General features: G+C 57.0%; 5 protein-coding genes across 5 annotated transcripts; 2 read left to right on the forward strand and 3 right to left on the reverse strand.

Moving 5' to 3' along the window:
• Nucleotides 1–497: 497 nt before the first annotated feature.
• EHS24_007290 (uncharacterized protein) lies at nucleotides 498–3,235 on the reverse strand (the record flags this gene model as incomplete). Its single annotated transcript, XM_028622662.1, has 2 exons — nucleotides 498–2,028; nucleotides 2,073–3,235. The coding sequence occupies 2 exons, from the start codon at nucleotides 3,233–3,235 to the stop codon at nucleotides 498–500; spliced, it is 2,694 nt and encodes an 897-aa protein (XP_028476555.1).
• Nucleotides 3,236–3,881: 646 nt separating this feature from the next.
• EHS24_007291 (uncharacterized protein) lies at nucleotides 3,882–6,036 on the forward strand (the record flags this gene model as incomplete). The annotated part of the gene is made up of 10 exons (XM_028622663.1): nucleotides 3,882–3,893; nucleotides 4,005–4,254; nucleotides 4,298–4,429; nucleotides 4,470–4,668; nucleotides 4,711–4,895; nucleotides 4,938–5,124; nucleotides 5,165–5,259; nucleotides 5,307–5,643; nucleotides 5,690–5,757; nucleotides 5,906–6,036. The coding sequence occupies 10 exons, from the start codon at nucleotides 3,882–3,884 to the stop codon at nucleotides 6,034–6,036; spliced, it is 1,596 nt and encodes a 531-aa protein (XP_028476556.1).
• Nucleotides 6,037–7,087: 1,051 nt separating this feature from the next.
• On the reverse strand, nucleotides 7,088–7,835 carry EHS24_007292 (uncharacterized protein; the record flags this gene model as incomplete). The annotated part of the gene is made up of 3 exons (XM_028622664.1): nucleotides 7,088–7,223; nucleotides 7,275–7,477; nucleotides 7,521–7,835. 3 exons carry the CDS (start codon nucleotides 7,833–7,835, stop codon nucleotides 7,088–7,090), a joined length of 654 nt encoding a protein of 217 aa, XP_028476557.1.
• A 1,659-nt stretch (nucleotides 7,836–9,494) lies between these two features.
• On the forward strand, nucleotides 9,495–10,914 carry EHS24_007293 (uncharacterized protein; the record flags this gene model as incomplete). The annotated part of the gene is made up of 2 exons (XM_028622665.1): nucleotides 9,495–10,205; nucleotides 10,507–10,914. 2 exons carry the CDS (start codon nucleotides 9,495–9,497, stop codon nucleotides 10,912–10,914), a joined length of 1,119 nt encoding a protein of 372 aa, XP_028476558.1.
• Nucleotides 10,915–12,746: 1,832 nt separating this feature from the next.
• On the reverse strand, nucleotides 12,747–15,586 carry EHS24_007294 (uncharacterized protein; the record flags this gene model as incomplete). The annotated part of the gene is made up of 4 exons (XM_028622666.1): nucleotides 12,747–12,919; nucleotides 12,968–13,144; nucleotides 13,194–15,220; nucleotides 15,279–15,586. The coding sequence occupies 4 exons, from the start codon at nucleotides 15,584–15,586 to the stop codon at nucleotides 12,747–12,749; spliced, it is 2,685 nt and encodes an 894-aa protein (XP_028476559.1).
• Between the last annotated feature and the right edge of the window lie 125 nt (nucleotides 15,587–15,711).

The raw sequence follows: 15,711 nt of genomic DNA on the forward strand, positions 1-15,711 counted from the left end.
TGCAGCCCCCTACCCCCTAACCCCCTAACCCCCTAACCCCCTAACCCTGGTCCCATTGAGCCAAGAAACTGCCACGTCTACTATAGTATCCTCTTCCCATAGTCCTTAGTAGTCAAAACCGATGCAGCCCCCTACCCCCCAAAAAGTGAACAGGGTCAAGCCTACACCTTGTGCTCGACGCTCGACGACCTTGGAAGATACAAGATATTGTTTGACAGTCAGTTCGCTATGCGTAGAGACTGTGTCGATATACGAGTAGAGTGATATATGTATACATTTGTCTTGTTGTAGCACGGGCCCCCGTGAGATTGTACTTGACGGCGCCGCCGCCGGCGCGTTTCATGCATCGCACACTACCTCACCACAACATATCTGTCCGTCGCGAAACTCTACACGAGTGCTGTCTCGCCGCGGAGTTGCACAATCGACCCCCTCCAGAAGTCGCCGTTTGGGGTGCTACTTTGTCCTCTCCAGGTGGTGACAATGTGATCCTATGCTCACGACACGAATTGGTCCGGAATTTTAGTACTCTGAGGACCTGGCGTACCAACGGGCGGCCAACGCTGATCCGTTGCCCAATCCACCGTCCAGTCCCACCTGCCGCTGCCGACCACCTCGTCCACACCCGGCAGGAGGACTTGTGCCTCTCCATTGGGCGGGACATGTACCTCAACCATCATTTTCCGTGTCTTGTGGCTGCCGTGTCCAAGTAGCTTCCAATTTACGCGGTACGGACCGTACCGACTCTCAAAAGCAGTTGATGCCGAGGTGACGGTACCACCTGGCTGGGGGTGAACGAGAGCCCGTTTCCACCCCGGGGCCGCGGGTGCGAGGCCGCCGACGACCGCGTGGAGAAATGCGGCGACGGAGCCGAGGGCGTAGTGATTGAACGAGGTCATTTGGCCTGGATTGATTCGTCCGTCCGGTAGTTGAGAATCCCAGCGCTCCCACTGCAAATCAGGATATAACCGTCTGCGGGAGAAGATACGTACGATGGTTGTGGCACCCATACCGACCGAGTAGAGCCAACTTGGGCAGTCTTTCTCCTGTAGCATCCGGTAAGCCAGGTGGAGTAGGCCATTCTCCGCAAGCGCATGCAGCAGCAAGGGGGTGCCAGCAAAGCCAGTTGAAATCTTGAAAAAGTCCCATCGGATGAGCCAGTCTAGCCTCTTGGCAGCGTGGGCCCTTTGGCTTTTGTCCAGCAAGTCCAGCTTGAGGGCGAGTGTCAGAGCGGTCTGCGTATCGGACGCGAGACGGCCATTTGGTGTCACGTACTCCTTCTGGAACAGCACTCGAAGTCGTTCAAAGTCGGCTTGGTACCGGTCAGCCTCTGTGGGGCGTCCAATGAGGCGAGCGATGCGTGCCACGAGACTTGTTACGTGCACCAGATACGCGTTGGCAGCGAGTAGAAAGTCGGTTCGTCCGTGTGCGGGGTACTGCGGTGGTGCTTTCGGGTCTAGCCAGTCACCGTACTGCGCCACAGATTCGCTCCACATGCCCAGTTCGTTGCGTGGGAGACCCTTGTCGAGCCACATCATCATGCTGTCAAACTGTCGTTCCAAGATTTGCCGATCGCCGAATGCCATGTGCAGATCCCAGGGTGTGAGCGCGACGAGGTCAGCCCAGATGGCATGTGGGCGCGGCCTGTGTCCTCCAAGGGGGTTTACCGCCTCCTTTGGGGGAGGGGTCCACGGCACGAAGATGGGCGGCACACCGTCGTACAGTTCCTGCTCGGCTGCAACATCCTTGAGCCAGTCGCCCAGAAAAGCGTCAGTGTCGAACAGAAAGTTGGCTGTCGGCGCAAACACCTGAATGTCGCCCGTCCAGCCGAGCCGTTCATCTCGTTGCGGGCAGTCGGTAGGAATGGATACAAAGTTGCCACGCATGCCCCAGACGACGTTCTGATGAAGCTGGTTGATTTCTTTGTGGGACGAGGCAAAAGTGCCAGTGCGGCGTAGATCGGATGCAACAACGATGGCGGTGAAGTCGCTCAGGGAAAGATCGGCAATGCCGGTGACCTCGGCGTATCTGGTCATATCAGCCCTGGCTGTCAAGTCGGTATGCCCACATACCTGAATCCATGGAAGGTGAACCGCACCTGCCAGCCCTTTGTCCCTCCGCCGCGGATGATGTCGCGACACATGGCTGTCCGCAGTGGACGTACACCTAGCTCGTGTTGCTCTAGCACCTCGGCGTGGCGCAGGACAATATCCCCCTCCCCGTTGCTCTCAACGGCTACGTCACGCTCGAGTCGGAGCCAGCCGACCAGGTTCTGCCCGAAATCGAGGATTTTCGCACCAGACGGCGTAGTGATGAGCTGAATTGGCTTTATCTCCATGACCCGGCGGATGGGCGGCGCGTCTGGCGACACCAGCCGGGCCTTGGGCGACGCGAGGCGCTCCGCAGGGCCTTGGGCGGGCCCGATAAGGGGCAGTGAAGTGTCCACAACCTCGCCATTGTAGATCTCACTCTCCACCACCTGGCCGAAACCCCACGTCCACCGGTCCTCCTGGCTCCGCAGAACGACTTGACCGCCAATTTCCAGCTGACCCATCCATCCCAGTCGCTCGCCCCAGATGTTCCGCGTCGTCTTACCCAGGCGACCGGCGAACCAACCTTCACCGAGTTCAACAACTATCTCATTGCTGCCTTTGCATAGGTAGTTGCGCGCATCAAATGTCTGGTAGGCCAGGCGGTGGTTGTATGATTGCCACCCAGGAGTCAACACCTGGTCACCAACGCGTCTGCTGTTGATCGTGACATCGTAGATGCCAAACGCCGTCGCATATAGTCTGACGGGGGTGTCGGGCGTTGGCAATGATGACAGGTGGAAGGTCGAGCGCAGTTGGAAAGGCCTTTTCGGTTCTTCCACAGGTACCGGCGAGCGCGATATCATCTCGGCTTGCCAGTCGCTCCGGTCGAGCAAGGCGACCTCGATGCGCATGGTCGCCCACGCAGAAGCCGTGCCGTCCGAGCCGATGGCGCGCACTTTGACTCCCGCACGCTCACGCGACACCAGTGGCGAGGACGGCCATGGAACCAACACGTTAAGGCTCGACTGGACGTGATACGACTCTTCTTTGTTATCGCGGATGATAACGACATCGTATGCAACTTGAGTCCAGTTGCGTACGGAGGACGAGGCAAAGCGCCACGATAGGCGGGGTCTCGAGTGGGCGATGGCGAAACCTGACTCGTGGTTCTCTGCTTGCAGGGCGGCAATGGCTACGGCCATTGTCGCAGATCTGTTTGCACCAAGATGTCTGTTGACAAGCTTTCAATCCCATCTCTACGCCTCTAATACTTTTCACCGGCCCGCCGGGCCCACCCGCTCTGTCAACACCATCGTCTACGCCGGGCCATGCATGGTGTTGCCAACAGATGGAACGGCACAATCCGGCCCGGGTGGGTGCTCTCAAGCATTGACAACCAGAGCTTGACTGATACATTGCCTTGCCCACATCCCCCTCCCTCATGGTAGCGTCGGCGCAATCTCGGCTTCGGTGTGTTGTTGTTTTGGCATGTGACCTGCTTCTGTCTGACCTATACATACTTATGTTACGCCACTCGGCGTCTGTCACCGATGCGCAACATCTTCACCCCGATCTCAAGACAGTGCTCACCCGCTCAGAGTCAATCATCGTCATCTATGCCGGACCATCGTCCCGGGTGTTACCGTCCGGTGGAACGGCTTACTCCGGCCCGAATGAATGCTCTCAAGCCCACATCTTGGCTTGTAGCGTTGCCCACTCGTACTCAACATCTCAGTGTCGGCGCAATTTCGGCCTTCGGTGTGTTAGAGTGAGAATTCCAGCATTTTTGACGTACTTCTACAGTGGGAGCCATACTCAGTTGAACCCCCTAAAGAAGGTTACGGCGTAATGTTACCCCAGGTAGGTCGCCAGTCCAGCGGTCTTCTTGGTATATATAGCGTCCGTATGTACAGTACATACTGGTGCTGAACACTCAAACAATCGCGACTACTAACCATTGTAACTTCTCAGTTCGACATGATTGTTGCCCCCGCAGTGAGCACCAAGGACGGGGCGGCTTTTGAACATGAGGCCGAGGAAAAGATCGACCTGGAGCACGTGGAGGTCAGCGATGACCCAAAGCGAGGAGACGGACACGAAGTGCCGGTATCGCCATTCAAGGACATGCCACGCAGCAAGGCACTTCGAGTCTTCTGGAAAGCCACTGCATTTTGTATTCTTGTGGCCTGGGCCGCCATCATGGACGGCTTCTTGATTTCCAGTCGGTATTTGCCACTTGTTTGGGGGCTTGTCCTGACATGTAGTCCCCGGGTCCATCGTCGCCAACAAATACTTCATCAAGCAATTCTGCACTGTCTCCGAAAGTGGCTCATGCCAGCTCGATGCGGTCTATGTCGGTGCTTTCACCGGTGTGCAGTCTGTGGGCCAGATCATCGGTACGTGCGTCTTTCGGGAGCGCTCGGCTGACGTTCCAAGGCATGATGTCCGGTCCCATCACGGCGGACATGTTTGGCCGTCGCTTCAACCTCGCCCTCTTGACTGTCATACTTACAATTGGCGTCGCGCTCGAGCTGGTTGCGAAGACTAACCCAGTGTGGCTCGTCGCCCGGCTGTTCGCCGGTTGGGGCACGGGTATGGTGCAAACTGGTGTCCCCGTGTATATTTCAGAAATTGCGTACGTCCTGACATTCCGTATTGTATCTACTAACGTGCGTAGCCCTCATATGCTCCGGGGTGGTCTCATCGCTACGTACAATTTTTGGTTCGGCGTTGGCCAGTTTGCAGGGGCAATCGCCTTGCAGGTTGCGGTCAATCAGATGGGCTATAAGGGTCCTATTTATGCTCAATTCGTCTTTATCGGGGTGATGGTTATCAGTTTCCCATTCATCCCAGAGACGCCTTGTGAGTAGCTTGCTGGTGCATCTCTATGGCCGCTAATGGTAGGGTTCTATTTAAATAAGAACCAGCCCGAGAAAGCCAAAGCAGCTCTCAAGAAGATTTACGGCGCTGTCGACGGCTATGACGTCGATCTCGAGTACCGCGTCCTCAACTATGAGCGTGAGCAGCAGAATGCCTCGGCGGGCCAAACCAAGACGGCCAGCTACAAGATGCTTTTCCAGGGCGCCAACCTGTAAGCCAACTTCTATGAACGAGCATTGTTGACATCCAAGGCGTCGTACTTGGGTCTCTTGGTTGCCTTTGCAGTTCCAAGGCCTTGGCGGACTGTCCTTCGTTCTGTCTTACACCACCTACTTTTTCCAACTCGGTGAGTCCTCTCGCTTACCCAGCGACAGCGGGCGCTAACACTATTAGCCGGTGTTGCCAACCCCTTCCTCGGCAATGTCATTGTCAAGTGCATCCAGCTCACCGCCCAACTCGTCTCCTTCTACAACATTGAGCGTTTTGGTCGCCGTCGTCTTCTCCTTGTTGGCGGTGCAGGCATGACGATCATGTGTCTCGCCATCGCTATTGTTGGCACACCCAAGTGGACGCCGCCCGGAGGATTGGTCGTGGCGTTTTTCTGCATGTGGACTTGGTGCTATTCAAGCAGCTGCGCGCCCATCGGATACGTCTATCTGGCTGAGATTGCGACACCCCGCCTGCGTGCAAAGACAGCCGGGTTTGCGGCCTCAATTACTGCCTGCTTCGGGTTTGTTTTTGTGCCCGTCGACAGTCAAGGACGCTGACTTGCGCAGAATCGTCACCAATTTTGTGACACCTATTCTTTTGTCCGAACAAAAGGCCGGCTGGTCGTACAAGACTGGTGAGTGCAATTTTGCCACAATTTGAACGACATGCCCGGCCTCCCCGGAACTCAGACCGGACAGGAATGCAGGTCTAGGAGGCTGACCGCAAAGGGTACCTATTTTTTGGACTTGCCCTGCTTGGGTGGGTCGGTATGTTCCTGACAGTTCCGGAGGTGGCTGGCCGCTCGTACGAGGAGATTGACGAGCTCTTCGAGAACAAGACGCCAACTCGAATGTTCCGTTTGGCCAAGACGGAGGTCCAACTTGAACGGGAACGCGACACAGCGGCGAATTAGTGTCTGCGAGAAACGAACAGCAAGGCCTAGTTGCCCTCACCTTGAGAGAAAGGAAATGAGACTTTTGTTGGCGATGGTCTGGGCGGCTATGAACGGCTCCAGTGGCACTCTTACACTGACATACACTTAACAATTCAGATACGTATTACCCCTTTTGCGTCTTACACATTTTGCTAGTTGGCAGTAACGACAAACGCGGCGGGGATAGGAGCCGCTGTTTCCCTAGTCCACCTCACTCGATATCCACTCCCGAAATGACCGCCTCCCTCCCTCCCGTAGCGACTGTGTCCATCGTGGACTGCACACGACGCCGATCCCAGTACAGCTGCAGTCAAGAAGCAAGGTTAAGTCCCGCTTCTGTGCGAGGGAGGCTCAAATGCGTGTGTGCAGATAGGTCGGAAGCCGTGTACATATCGAGAAGGACGGACTCGACCTTGGATCGAGAGCGTCGACCTTGGGTTGGGCAACAGTACTCTCTCCTTGTCCATGCTATTCAGACTTGTTATCGTTCCTCCCTATGGACCGCTGCAACCGCTACGCAGATTTCTACGTCGTTTGGAAAGTACTAAAAGTCTCCTCTTAACGCGGAAGCGAGGCTCAGCTACGAGCAAGACAATCGCAGCGACGGAGACGACGGACAGGGGGGATGATGATCGACACCGGACGTGACCCCAGAGAACCTGGCTGGGCACACTGCAGAGAGGTGCAAAGGCATACGCCGGAGTGGCCACCGGAGGTGTAATAAGAGGAGCTAAGACCAGAGGAGCTAAGACCCCCGTTGTATAGCCGCCCGAATATGTTTGTCCTGTGCGCGTTATTTCCACACGGGACACCGTCCACCCAGGAAACCACAGGCTCCGCAGGTCAGTCGGGAGCAGACTAGGGGAGGCGGCGCGGTGGGATGCTGAGGCGTACGTTCCGACCGGCGGTTGCTTGCACGGTGGTTACCACGGCCGGATGTGGTAGCCACTGCCTGACACTAGAGTCACCATCGGCGATCGGCGGGGCGGCCAGTAACGGGCTGCCCGGCGGCGTGGCAAACTGAGAGCAGTCACTGGTGACAGAACTGGACGGTTGATATCAACAACGCCCCATGACAGCTGGCGAGTTGACACGTTGCCTCGAGGGAGGGTCGATTATCGACATTGGGAGGATATCGGAGTCCGGGAGCAGGCTTAGTCGGTGCACTGATTGTCGGTGATGAAGGACGCTGCCCCACGAGGCCTCACTCGACGCACATTTCCTGAACACCGTAGCTCAGTTTCACTTCATCCAGAGACTCCTGCGCGCGACGGTAGGGTGCAAGGAATTCGATAATGAGTGTTTGGTCGAACTGCTGTCTGGACTTGCGCGGCAAGCGGTCCACCGTGTCTCCATAGTTGTGGCCCCAGTCCAGGGCAGCTCGTGCCAGCTGGTAAGCAAAAGCGACATCGAAACGTGCCTGGAGTGAGCACAGTTTGGGGCGCCGCCTAAAACAAACTCACAATCTCTGCAGCGCGGGAGATCAACGCATCCGTTGCCGCCTTCCACTCGAGGGCTGGCAAGAAGACCATCCCCTCTGTGCGGTACGGCCGCAGGTGGTCCCGCATCTGAAGAACAAGGTCGATGACGGCCAACTGAAGGACGAGGGGGGGTATTGGGCGTGATTTTGCACGGCTTTTAACCAGTGTCCTGCTCGCCACTTGTGCGGCGAACAGGAGCATCAGGCAGTAGTCGTCAGGGCGGTAGGGTGGCCCGTGGTAGTAGCCCGACCACGATGTGCGCGGGAAACTGTATGGATGTGAAAGGACAACGGCCATTGGTAGAAACGAGCAAAAAGGCGAGTGGATGGATGGATGCATGGATGGACGGGGTGGACAGGTATCAATAAGGGCGCATTCACGTGTTGGGTGGCGACGGAAGTACGGAAGCAACCCAAAACTCCGGTCGAGAACAACCCTCCACGACCACGACAAGGTGTTGACCGCTGTATACGGCGGCGACGGTGCGTCGAGGCCAGCGTGTACCCGCTGGACGGGCGTCGACGCACGTCAGAAGCAGCCTCCCTGGACCACACTGGTATACCGGCGGGCAACAACAACTTGAAGATCGCCTCTTCGTGCCTGAGCATTGTCCCATGCGTCTCAACCTCCAGAAGCTCTACCACGACTCACTCCTAGATGCACACTCAACTTGTACCGCCCTCAACGGCTCGGTCACCAGCCCAGACAGCCGAGGAGTTGGGCATCCCCGGATAGCTCGAGTACGTGTTTGCAGGCGACAAGGTAACAACAATCTTTTTGTCCTATCCTACAGAAACGCCTACGCCCGCCAACACGACCACACTACCAACCCCTCCGACGCGTTCCCCTCCTTGGTGTTCGGCTCCCTGGCCCTCCCGTCCCGCGCCCGCGCGGTGGACACCCGCAGCCGAGCATGGAACTTGACCCATCCCAGACATATGTCATTGTGTTGTTACGATATGATCCATGAAGCAAGAGATATGATTGAGGTGCGCTCCAGTGCGCGCTCGCACCTACGGGACCAAATAGTACTCAGCCAAGAGTGGCACCTACAACAATAATATCATGGCCATGACCTTGTTGACACCGCGTCGTGTCGAGCTCTATTGTACCACGCACATGTGTCTGATAGGCAGCCCCTTGCCACGTCTGAGCTTGTGGGATGTCAGTTGAGCCTCATACGTTCAACGCGGCAGGGGCCACCGAAGGATATGCACGGTGCCATCATCCAACACTCGGCAGACGATCCTCGCCGCCGGCGTGTGGTAAGGCCAGGCCCTAAGGGATGGCGGACACCCAACAATCCCGCAGCTCCTTCCAAGGGATGTGCGGATACAAGGTTGGTCGGCTGGCCGCGGCTGGGAGTGGTGATGCCCGCCGATCTGCATTTAAACATGTTGAGGGGCATCCAGCCAGACGGGAAAGGGATAACCAAACATGTACGTAACATTGCCTGCTGCCGCCGATGACTGTAGCCGCCTTCTAGAGCCATAGTCCTTGTTCTCGGAAAAGGGTTTCTGTGCCCTTGCTTAACCGACTGCAGCAATCGCGCTTAACGTCATTCCAGAGTTATTCCGCCCTGTCACTGTGGCCGCATACCTGTGTGTGTGCAGCGGCCGCCGTGGGATGACTTGGGTAGGGTTCATGGCACATCACCGACTAAATCAGTCATCCCGCGATGATGACCAGTAATGAGGTGAAGACAGCTACCTCCTGTCACTCCCTCAACGTCTTCACGCCATTCACCCAACACCACCTCTCCGACTACACCAAGATCACACTCAACTTGCATACGTCCCACCTGAGTCCTACAGCCATCACCAGTGTCGCCCCCGGCACGCATTCTTCTCATCAAGTTCGACTCGTCGCATTCTTCCCACCGCAGAGCATACCTCGGTACCTGGCTGCGTACAACTGGCGGATCCAAATCAACCGCGAAAAGACGCAGGTTGCAACATGTTTTCGTCAATTGAAGAGAAGACCATTGAAGAGAAAAGGACAAATCAGCGGCGCTGGTCGTCTCCTCCATTGAGCGAGCTCGCCAGGTCAAAAGGACCTGTGGCTGATGGTGGGTACTACACCGTAGGGCACGATGGCGGCGTCGTCACATACCCACCTCCATCCCTCCAACAAGTTTGCCACGGCCACCACAACGTGGTCGAGGTGTGCGACCTGGACCAGCAACAAATACACGCTATACATATGGGCTCCGCGACCTTGCCACCACCCCACATTGACATGACCGATGTAGCCCATGTCCTCGCGCGGCAGAAGGAGCTGTCCGAAATGGGCATTTCCCGACGTGAGCCATGGGGCCAGGCTTGCACCCCGCAACAATCCTTACAGGACAACACGGATGGCCTTGACCAAGAGTTTTCAGAATACCAACTACCGTCTCAACAACAGCTATACGAGGCTTGCAGGCTAGAGCTCTTAGACGAGGATGGCAAGAGTGTGCGCTTTGGAGAGTTCTATCCCGACTGGCCGGAATTGTTGCCCACACCACTTGGTACAACGACTGCATCTGATGTCGCCCAATCGCCTAGCGAGCGGCAGCTGCCAAAAACAGTAGTCTTCTTTATCCGCGCACTCGCCTGTGGCCAGTGTCAAGACTACATGGCGGCCTCTGTAGGCCGGCTTAATCCGGACGCGATCGCTGCTCACGGAGTACGTGTGATTATCATCTCGAACGGCAGCTGGCGAGGCATCAAACGGTATCGTCAGATCATGAAATGCCCCTTTCCAATGTATGTCGACCCAACACTTGACGTGTATCGTCTGCTAGGGTGAGTAAGTACCGCGTGTGGCGCTCATTGTAGAATGTCTCCACCGATCGGTGCACTCGAAAGACTAGCCGGAATATTCACCGGCCCAAAGGACAAGCCTTCTTACCACCAACACCCCACCTTTGTCCAAACTCTCCTAGGGGTTAAAGTAAGTCGTGAACACGCACGTTGTTGACAATTAGAATGCCACCCAGATGGGGATTATAAACGTCGGCTCGACTAAGCAAACGGGAGGCGAATTCATCTTACTCCCGGGTTACAAATGTGAATACGCGCATCGCATGCCCAACAAGTTTTCGCACGATCTCGCCGTGAACATTCTGCACAAGGCCGGCGTCAACTTTCCTGAACGCTCCTGTCCATTTGGACCTGTAAGCAACAGTGACAACTACACCGAACAGGAGCTCGTCAGACTGCAGCAGCAGGACCACACTGTCATGCAATGGCGGCGGCAGCTGGATAGTACGGTCGACAGTTCGCCCGAACAGCCGTGCCTCCACGATGTCGGAACCAAACAGGGCAACGATCACCAATACCCCACGGTACAGCCCTTCGGCCATTGGCTTCGTCAGCGTCTTACATTCATTTAGTTGAAGCGGGATTTGGCCAGCACCTGGTATTGTAATGCTTGTTGAAGCTGCAGCAGAAGGGTCGTGAATGGCCTTGACTGTAGTTGTGTTGGTAAGCTGGGTGTCACCGGCGCTGTACGGATTGTACCCTTGGCGCGTTGCTGCAATATGGTGACGCAGCTGCGGAGCTGACGACGACGCCCACGAGGTCGTTTTGTCTGGCTGGGATGGTGAGCAGATCCATGCCGCACAGCTGCCGGGATGTAGTCACGTTTGATTGCCCCCGGTTGTAAGCGAAGCCATGTCAACATCGCTGGCGGGTCCACAGCAGTACACCATCGGGTTTCCGATTGCGGCTCCATATCTTTAGTGGGAAGGCTATTACCTTGGGGCCTGGCTGATTGAGTCGGCTGCCGCTGCATGTGCGGCCCGAATGTGGCGAGCAAAGCCTAGGCTGCACCGCCAAGCACCGCCCGTAGACCGCCCTGCTTGTAGTCTGTGTGTCCCAACGCCATGCACCTGTGAGTGCTTTGGCTCTTGAGCTTTGGAGAGACCCTAATTGTACCCGTGCGCCGCAGAAGCAATTTTTCCCATTGTAAGTATGTATCGTCGGCGAGTGATGTATTGCATTGCGTTGTCTATGAGTGGAATAGAGAACCCATCACACGCGCTCAGCGTTCCTATCACGAAGTAGCAGTGCCTGTTTGTTGCGGCTGTTCGCAGACATGTGTAGGTACAGTCCGAGTCCAGTGGTATCTGCTGGTCCGGTCTCTTGTCCCGGCAGGTCCGTTCAAGCAACGAAGTATGTACAGTCGAGAGCGTCACCGCCACCAGCCTGTCTTCCCTGCGCGAGCACCACGAGCCGGCCGTGGAATCTTATGAACGTCGCCCCGATAACCCCCTCTCAGTTAGAGAACTGCTGAATGGGTCGTTATCGCAGCACACCCACTAGCCGCTGACGTCAACCGGGGCACATGAGCGGCGGAGGGTTCATCTTGTGACGTGTTGGGGATTTGGAATCAGGCGCCTTGTCGAAGCCTGGTACTCTCTGCAGGCGGGCCTCTAGCTCTCTAGCCAGGTAGTACTGTGTAGCCATTCCGGCCTTGCATCAAATGCACCCCAGCCTGTGGAATCTGAACGGACTGCGTGGGCATGCGGCCTTCTCCGTCCTGGTCCATGTTCCAGAGCCAACAGCTGGCAGATCTCATACCGACGCCGCACTTGGCGCCACCTGGTGGGCTGGCCCTCGTCCAGGGACACTGAACAAAGGCGCCCGATCTCAAGAACACCCCAACACGCCTCAAGCGTATGTCATCCTTTGTCAAAGGCGGAGGGGTCGGCCTGCTGTCCAGACTGGGAGCAAGCACGATGCCATCGTTAGTCAAATGTGATTGAAAGTAAGCCCGAAGAGCCATCATTCAGAGTCATGGCTTTCACATCGCATGCACAAGCAAGTCACGAGGCTGCGTACAAAGTTCTCACGCCACCGCCGCCATCGCCGCCATCGCTGACGCCATTGAATAAAGTTGACGCGCGCGCACGATCCTGCCGCCATAGATCTGCCACGCTTGTCACTGTTTGCCCAATGTAGTCACATCGCTCCTAAAAGGCATGTGCGCAAGGCATGTGCGCTATCGTAGTTACTGTTACTGTATGTGCGGCGCAAGGTCAAGGGTCAAGACTGAAGAGGCGACCGTCTTTCTGTTGGGGAAGAAGGCCGGTATAGCGCGTTTCTGTCGCCTCAGTTGAGCTAATAGAAACCGTCTGCCCTTGGGCCTGCAAGGCCTGACCTTCTGCGGTCAACATTTTACAGTGCTGCATTAGAGTTCCACACGACCCAACCAGTCGTTGAACTAGGTGCTGTGACCAGATGTCGAGTCTGCTGGCGTAAGGCCATGACCGCTGTGAGGCTGACCGTCCCAACCACCGGCAGCAACCAGACGAGCAAAGTCCATGCTGCCTGCCGGGCCAAAGCTCATGCCCTCGATCGAGTAGCCGTTCAGGAGGTCGGCCATCATCATCGGGCCTGTGTAGCGTCAGCACAAATCCATCACGACCCCAAAGGGAGACTTACTTGGACCGCTGCTATGCCGCGCTATACTCTCACGCAGAGACGAGTCAGTCGCAGGAGCAACATGCGCACTGGCCGGGTTGTCGCGGTCAACTTGAAAGCGGCGTAACAGACCCTGGTCTGGCAACGAGATGAAGGTGCGACGGAGGGCCGTGGATGATGAGATTGAAAGGCCAGACCCTGCAACCCCCAGTCAGCAAAGTGTCTTCAGATTCACATTGTTACTCACGCTTCTCCAGAATAGTGGCAACATAGTTGGCACCCGCCCAATACGCCTCCGTGCGAACGATAGCTCTAAGCAAAGCCGTGAGGTTTTGTTTTGTAATAGTGACGAGGAACATGTCGCTCGGCGCCGCGCTGCCGTTTTCACTCGCCGTCTGAGCGTTGCGCATCTCGTGCACGAGCGCCATGGCCGCAACATACAGCGGCTGTACGACAAATGGCGAGGCGGTATAGCTCGTGTGAGAGACAAGGTCTGCAAACACCATACACTCGCAAATCTGTCGCGAGCTGGCACTCGCTAGGCGAACGTTGCGCGGCATGCTCGCACTGAGTGGCGTGTCGACTCCCGATGGCGAGCGGAGGAGGTCAGGATGGTATACGAGCGCCAGCACTGCATGCGCCCAGAGGTGAAGGGTGAGGAAAGTGCTGCCGTGACCTCGTGCATGCTGAAGCTTGAAATTGTCGGCAGACCACCGCATGGTGTCCGGAAGGGCGGCATAAAACGCGACCAGTCGAGCCTGGAGTTCGACAAGTCGCTCCCCGAGAGGTTTGTCGGCGGCAACCAGTGTTCGTGCACGCCCACGCCTGCCGTTGAGAACGTTTGCGATTCGCGCAGTGACAATCATCAGCCGCACCAGGTAAACAAACGGGACGGGTTGGATCACTTCGTTGGGGGCGAAGGTCGGATGTGTGGGGCAGTCGCGTGATGGGTCTGGGAAGAAATCCTCGTCTTCAGGCAGAGGAATCTCGATAATATCTTCGGGGATCGTGGTTGTGCGACCCGTGGAAAACGCCAAGACGGTGTCGGTGATGAAGAGGGACCAGAACAGGTTGCGCGTGCGAATGACATGAGCCTCGCTCTCGTAGATGTCACTGTTTTCGTGGAGGCCAAGGTCGATAGCCATGCGGATGCTCATTCCTGTAAACTGCCAGAGGCCAGCATCCGAGTTTTGGCCATAGCTTGCCCAGGCAAGAAACAACAACCCGGTACACACATCGTGCGCTGGAAGGTGCAGTAATGGAACGACGAGCTCTTGTGCCTTGGCCACAAACGGTGCGCAGGCCTCGAGGTGGTCGCCGTCTTGGCCAGTCAAGGGGTTGCTCTCTCCGAACCGAGCGCCCAGAGCGCAGATGCAGTTTGCGAGGAACGCGCTCATGGTGCCCGACTCGTACCGTTCCATCATGCGGTTGCGTGAAACGCTGGGAAAGTGCGAGCTCATGTGGACGAAGAAGCGGTCCAGCATGACATCCCACACGTGCCTGTGAGGATGGCCAGTTGGATCAAACAGGTCGGCAGGGTTGGGTGGTGGTAGTCGTACAGAGCGACCGCCGTCGGACCGTCCATCGTGTGACTGCTGCTCTTCGGGCTCTGGGACACCTGGGCCAGGTCGCCGTTGCAGCTTGAGGCTGATGCGGTGAATGCCAGGGTTGATAGCTGTGGACCCGCTGAAGCGGTAATAGTATAGTTCGAGGGGGTCGTCGGCGGTCCCGTCGCCAGAGAGGTATGCCGTCTGGTTAAGAGCGTTCAACAGTTGCATGTCAGTCGCGGGCGAATGTTCTTTGAGAAAACTGCCAAACCCGTCGGCCGAAGTCGAACCTGTGGGTAGAGACGTGGGAGCCGTTGCCGCAGTCCCCATCTGGGAGTTGGGGTCGAGCGGTGGGTTGTTGAAATCGAATGCGCCAGGAAGAAAGTTGGATGGCCACACAAAGTTGTTGCTGTTGCCCCACCCGTCGTCCATGGGCGCCAAGCCCGTCGACCAGATGGCAGGGACGGTACGGATGCCTTCTGATTCGAATGCGCCGTTGGTGGGTGGCATTGTAGCGGCCTTTTTGGCTTCTGCCTCGGCCTGTTCACGACGAGCCTCTTCCATCTCGCGACGGGTACGCTTTCGTCGGCGACCTGCTGGCCACTCGCACTCGACGCGAGCCTTCTCGCAAGCGGTACAGACGGGTTTTGTGCCGCTGCATCGTATACGCTTGGTACGGCAGTAGAAGCAGGCCAACTGGACGCGTGTGGTGCTCTCGTCTTGTTCACTGGAGGGACTGTCAGCGGGGGTGTGATGTTGTTTGTCAGTGGTCACTGGTCACTGACGGGTCGTGTGATGCAGTGTGTGCCGGCGCCCTTGGATCGAGTGTTGCGGTGGTATTGGACGAGGCGGAGCGGTGATGGCCAGATGTGCCAGACGCCCCGCTGTGCGCGCTTTGGGGTACGGGTTCGCTGCTGCCGCTTGCTGAGCTGCTTGGCCCCGGGGGGAAGTGGTTCATTGTGTGTGGGTGATGTTGAGCGGCGAGGATGGATGGGGGATTGTGAGAGGGTGGGAGGGGGGGGAGAGAGAGGGAGAGAAAGGTGGAGTTTCTGTTGACGGGGGCAGAGAGGAATGTGGGTGGTCTGGTGTGCATGGCATGGAGTGTGTCCTGTGATCCGGTGTTCCCCACCCCCGTCCCCGTCCCCGTCCCCGCCGTTGCACATGCCGCCTGCCCCCCCGTGATCGCCGCACAACCAGCGCGCAGCAACATATATGCCC

The sequence above is a fragment of the Apiotrichum porosum genome, assembly GCF_003942205.1.
Source record: "Apiotrichum porosum strain DSM 27194 chromosome Unknown scaffold_5, whole genome shotgun sequence".
Taxonomy (NCBI): domain Eukaryota; kingdom Fungi; phylum Basidiomycota; class Tremellomycetes; order Trichosporonales; family Trichosporonaceae; genus Apiotrichum; species Apiotrichum porosum.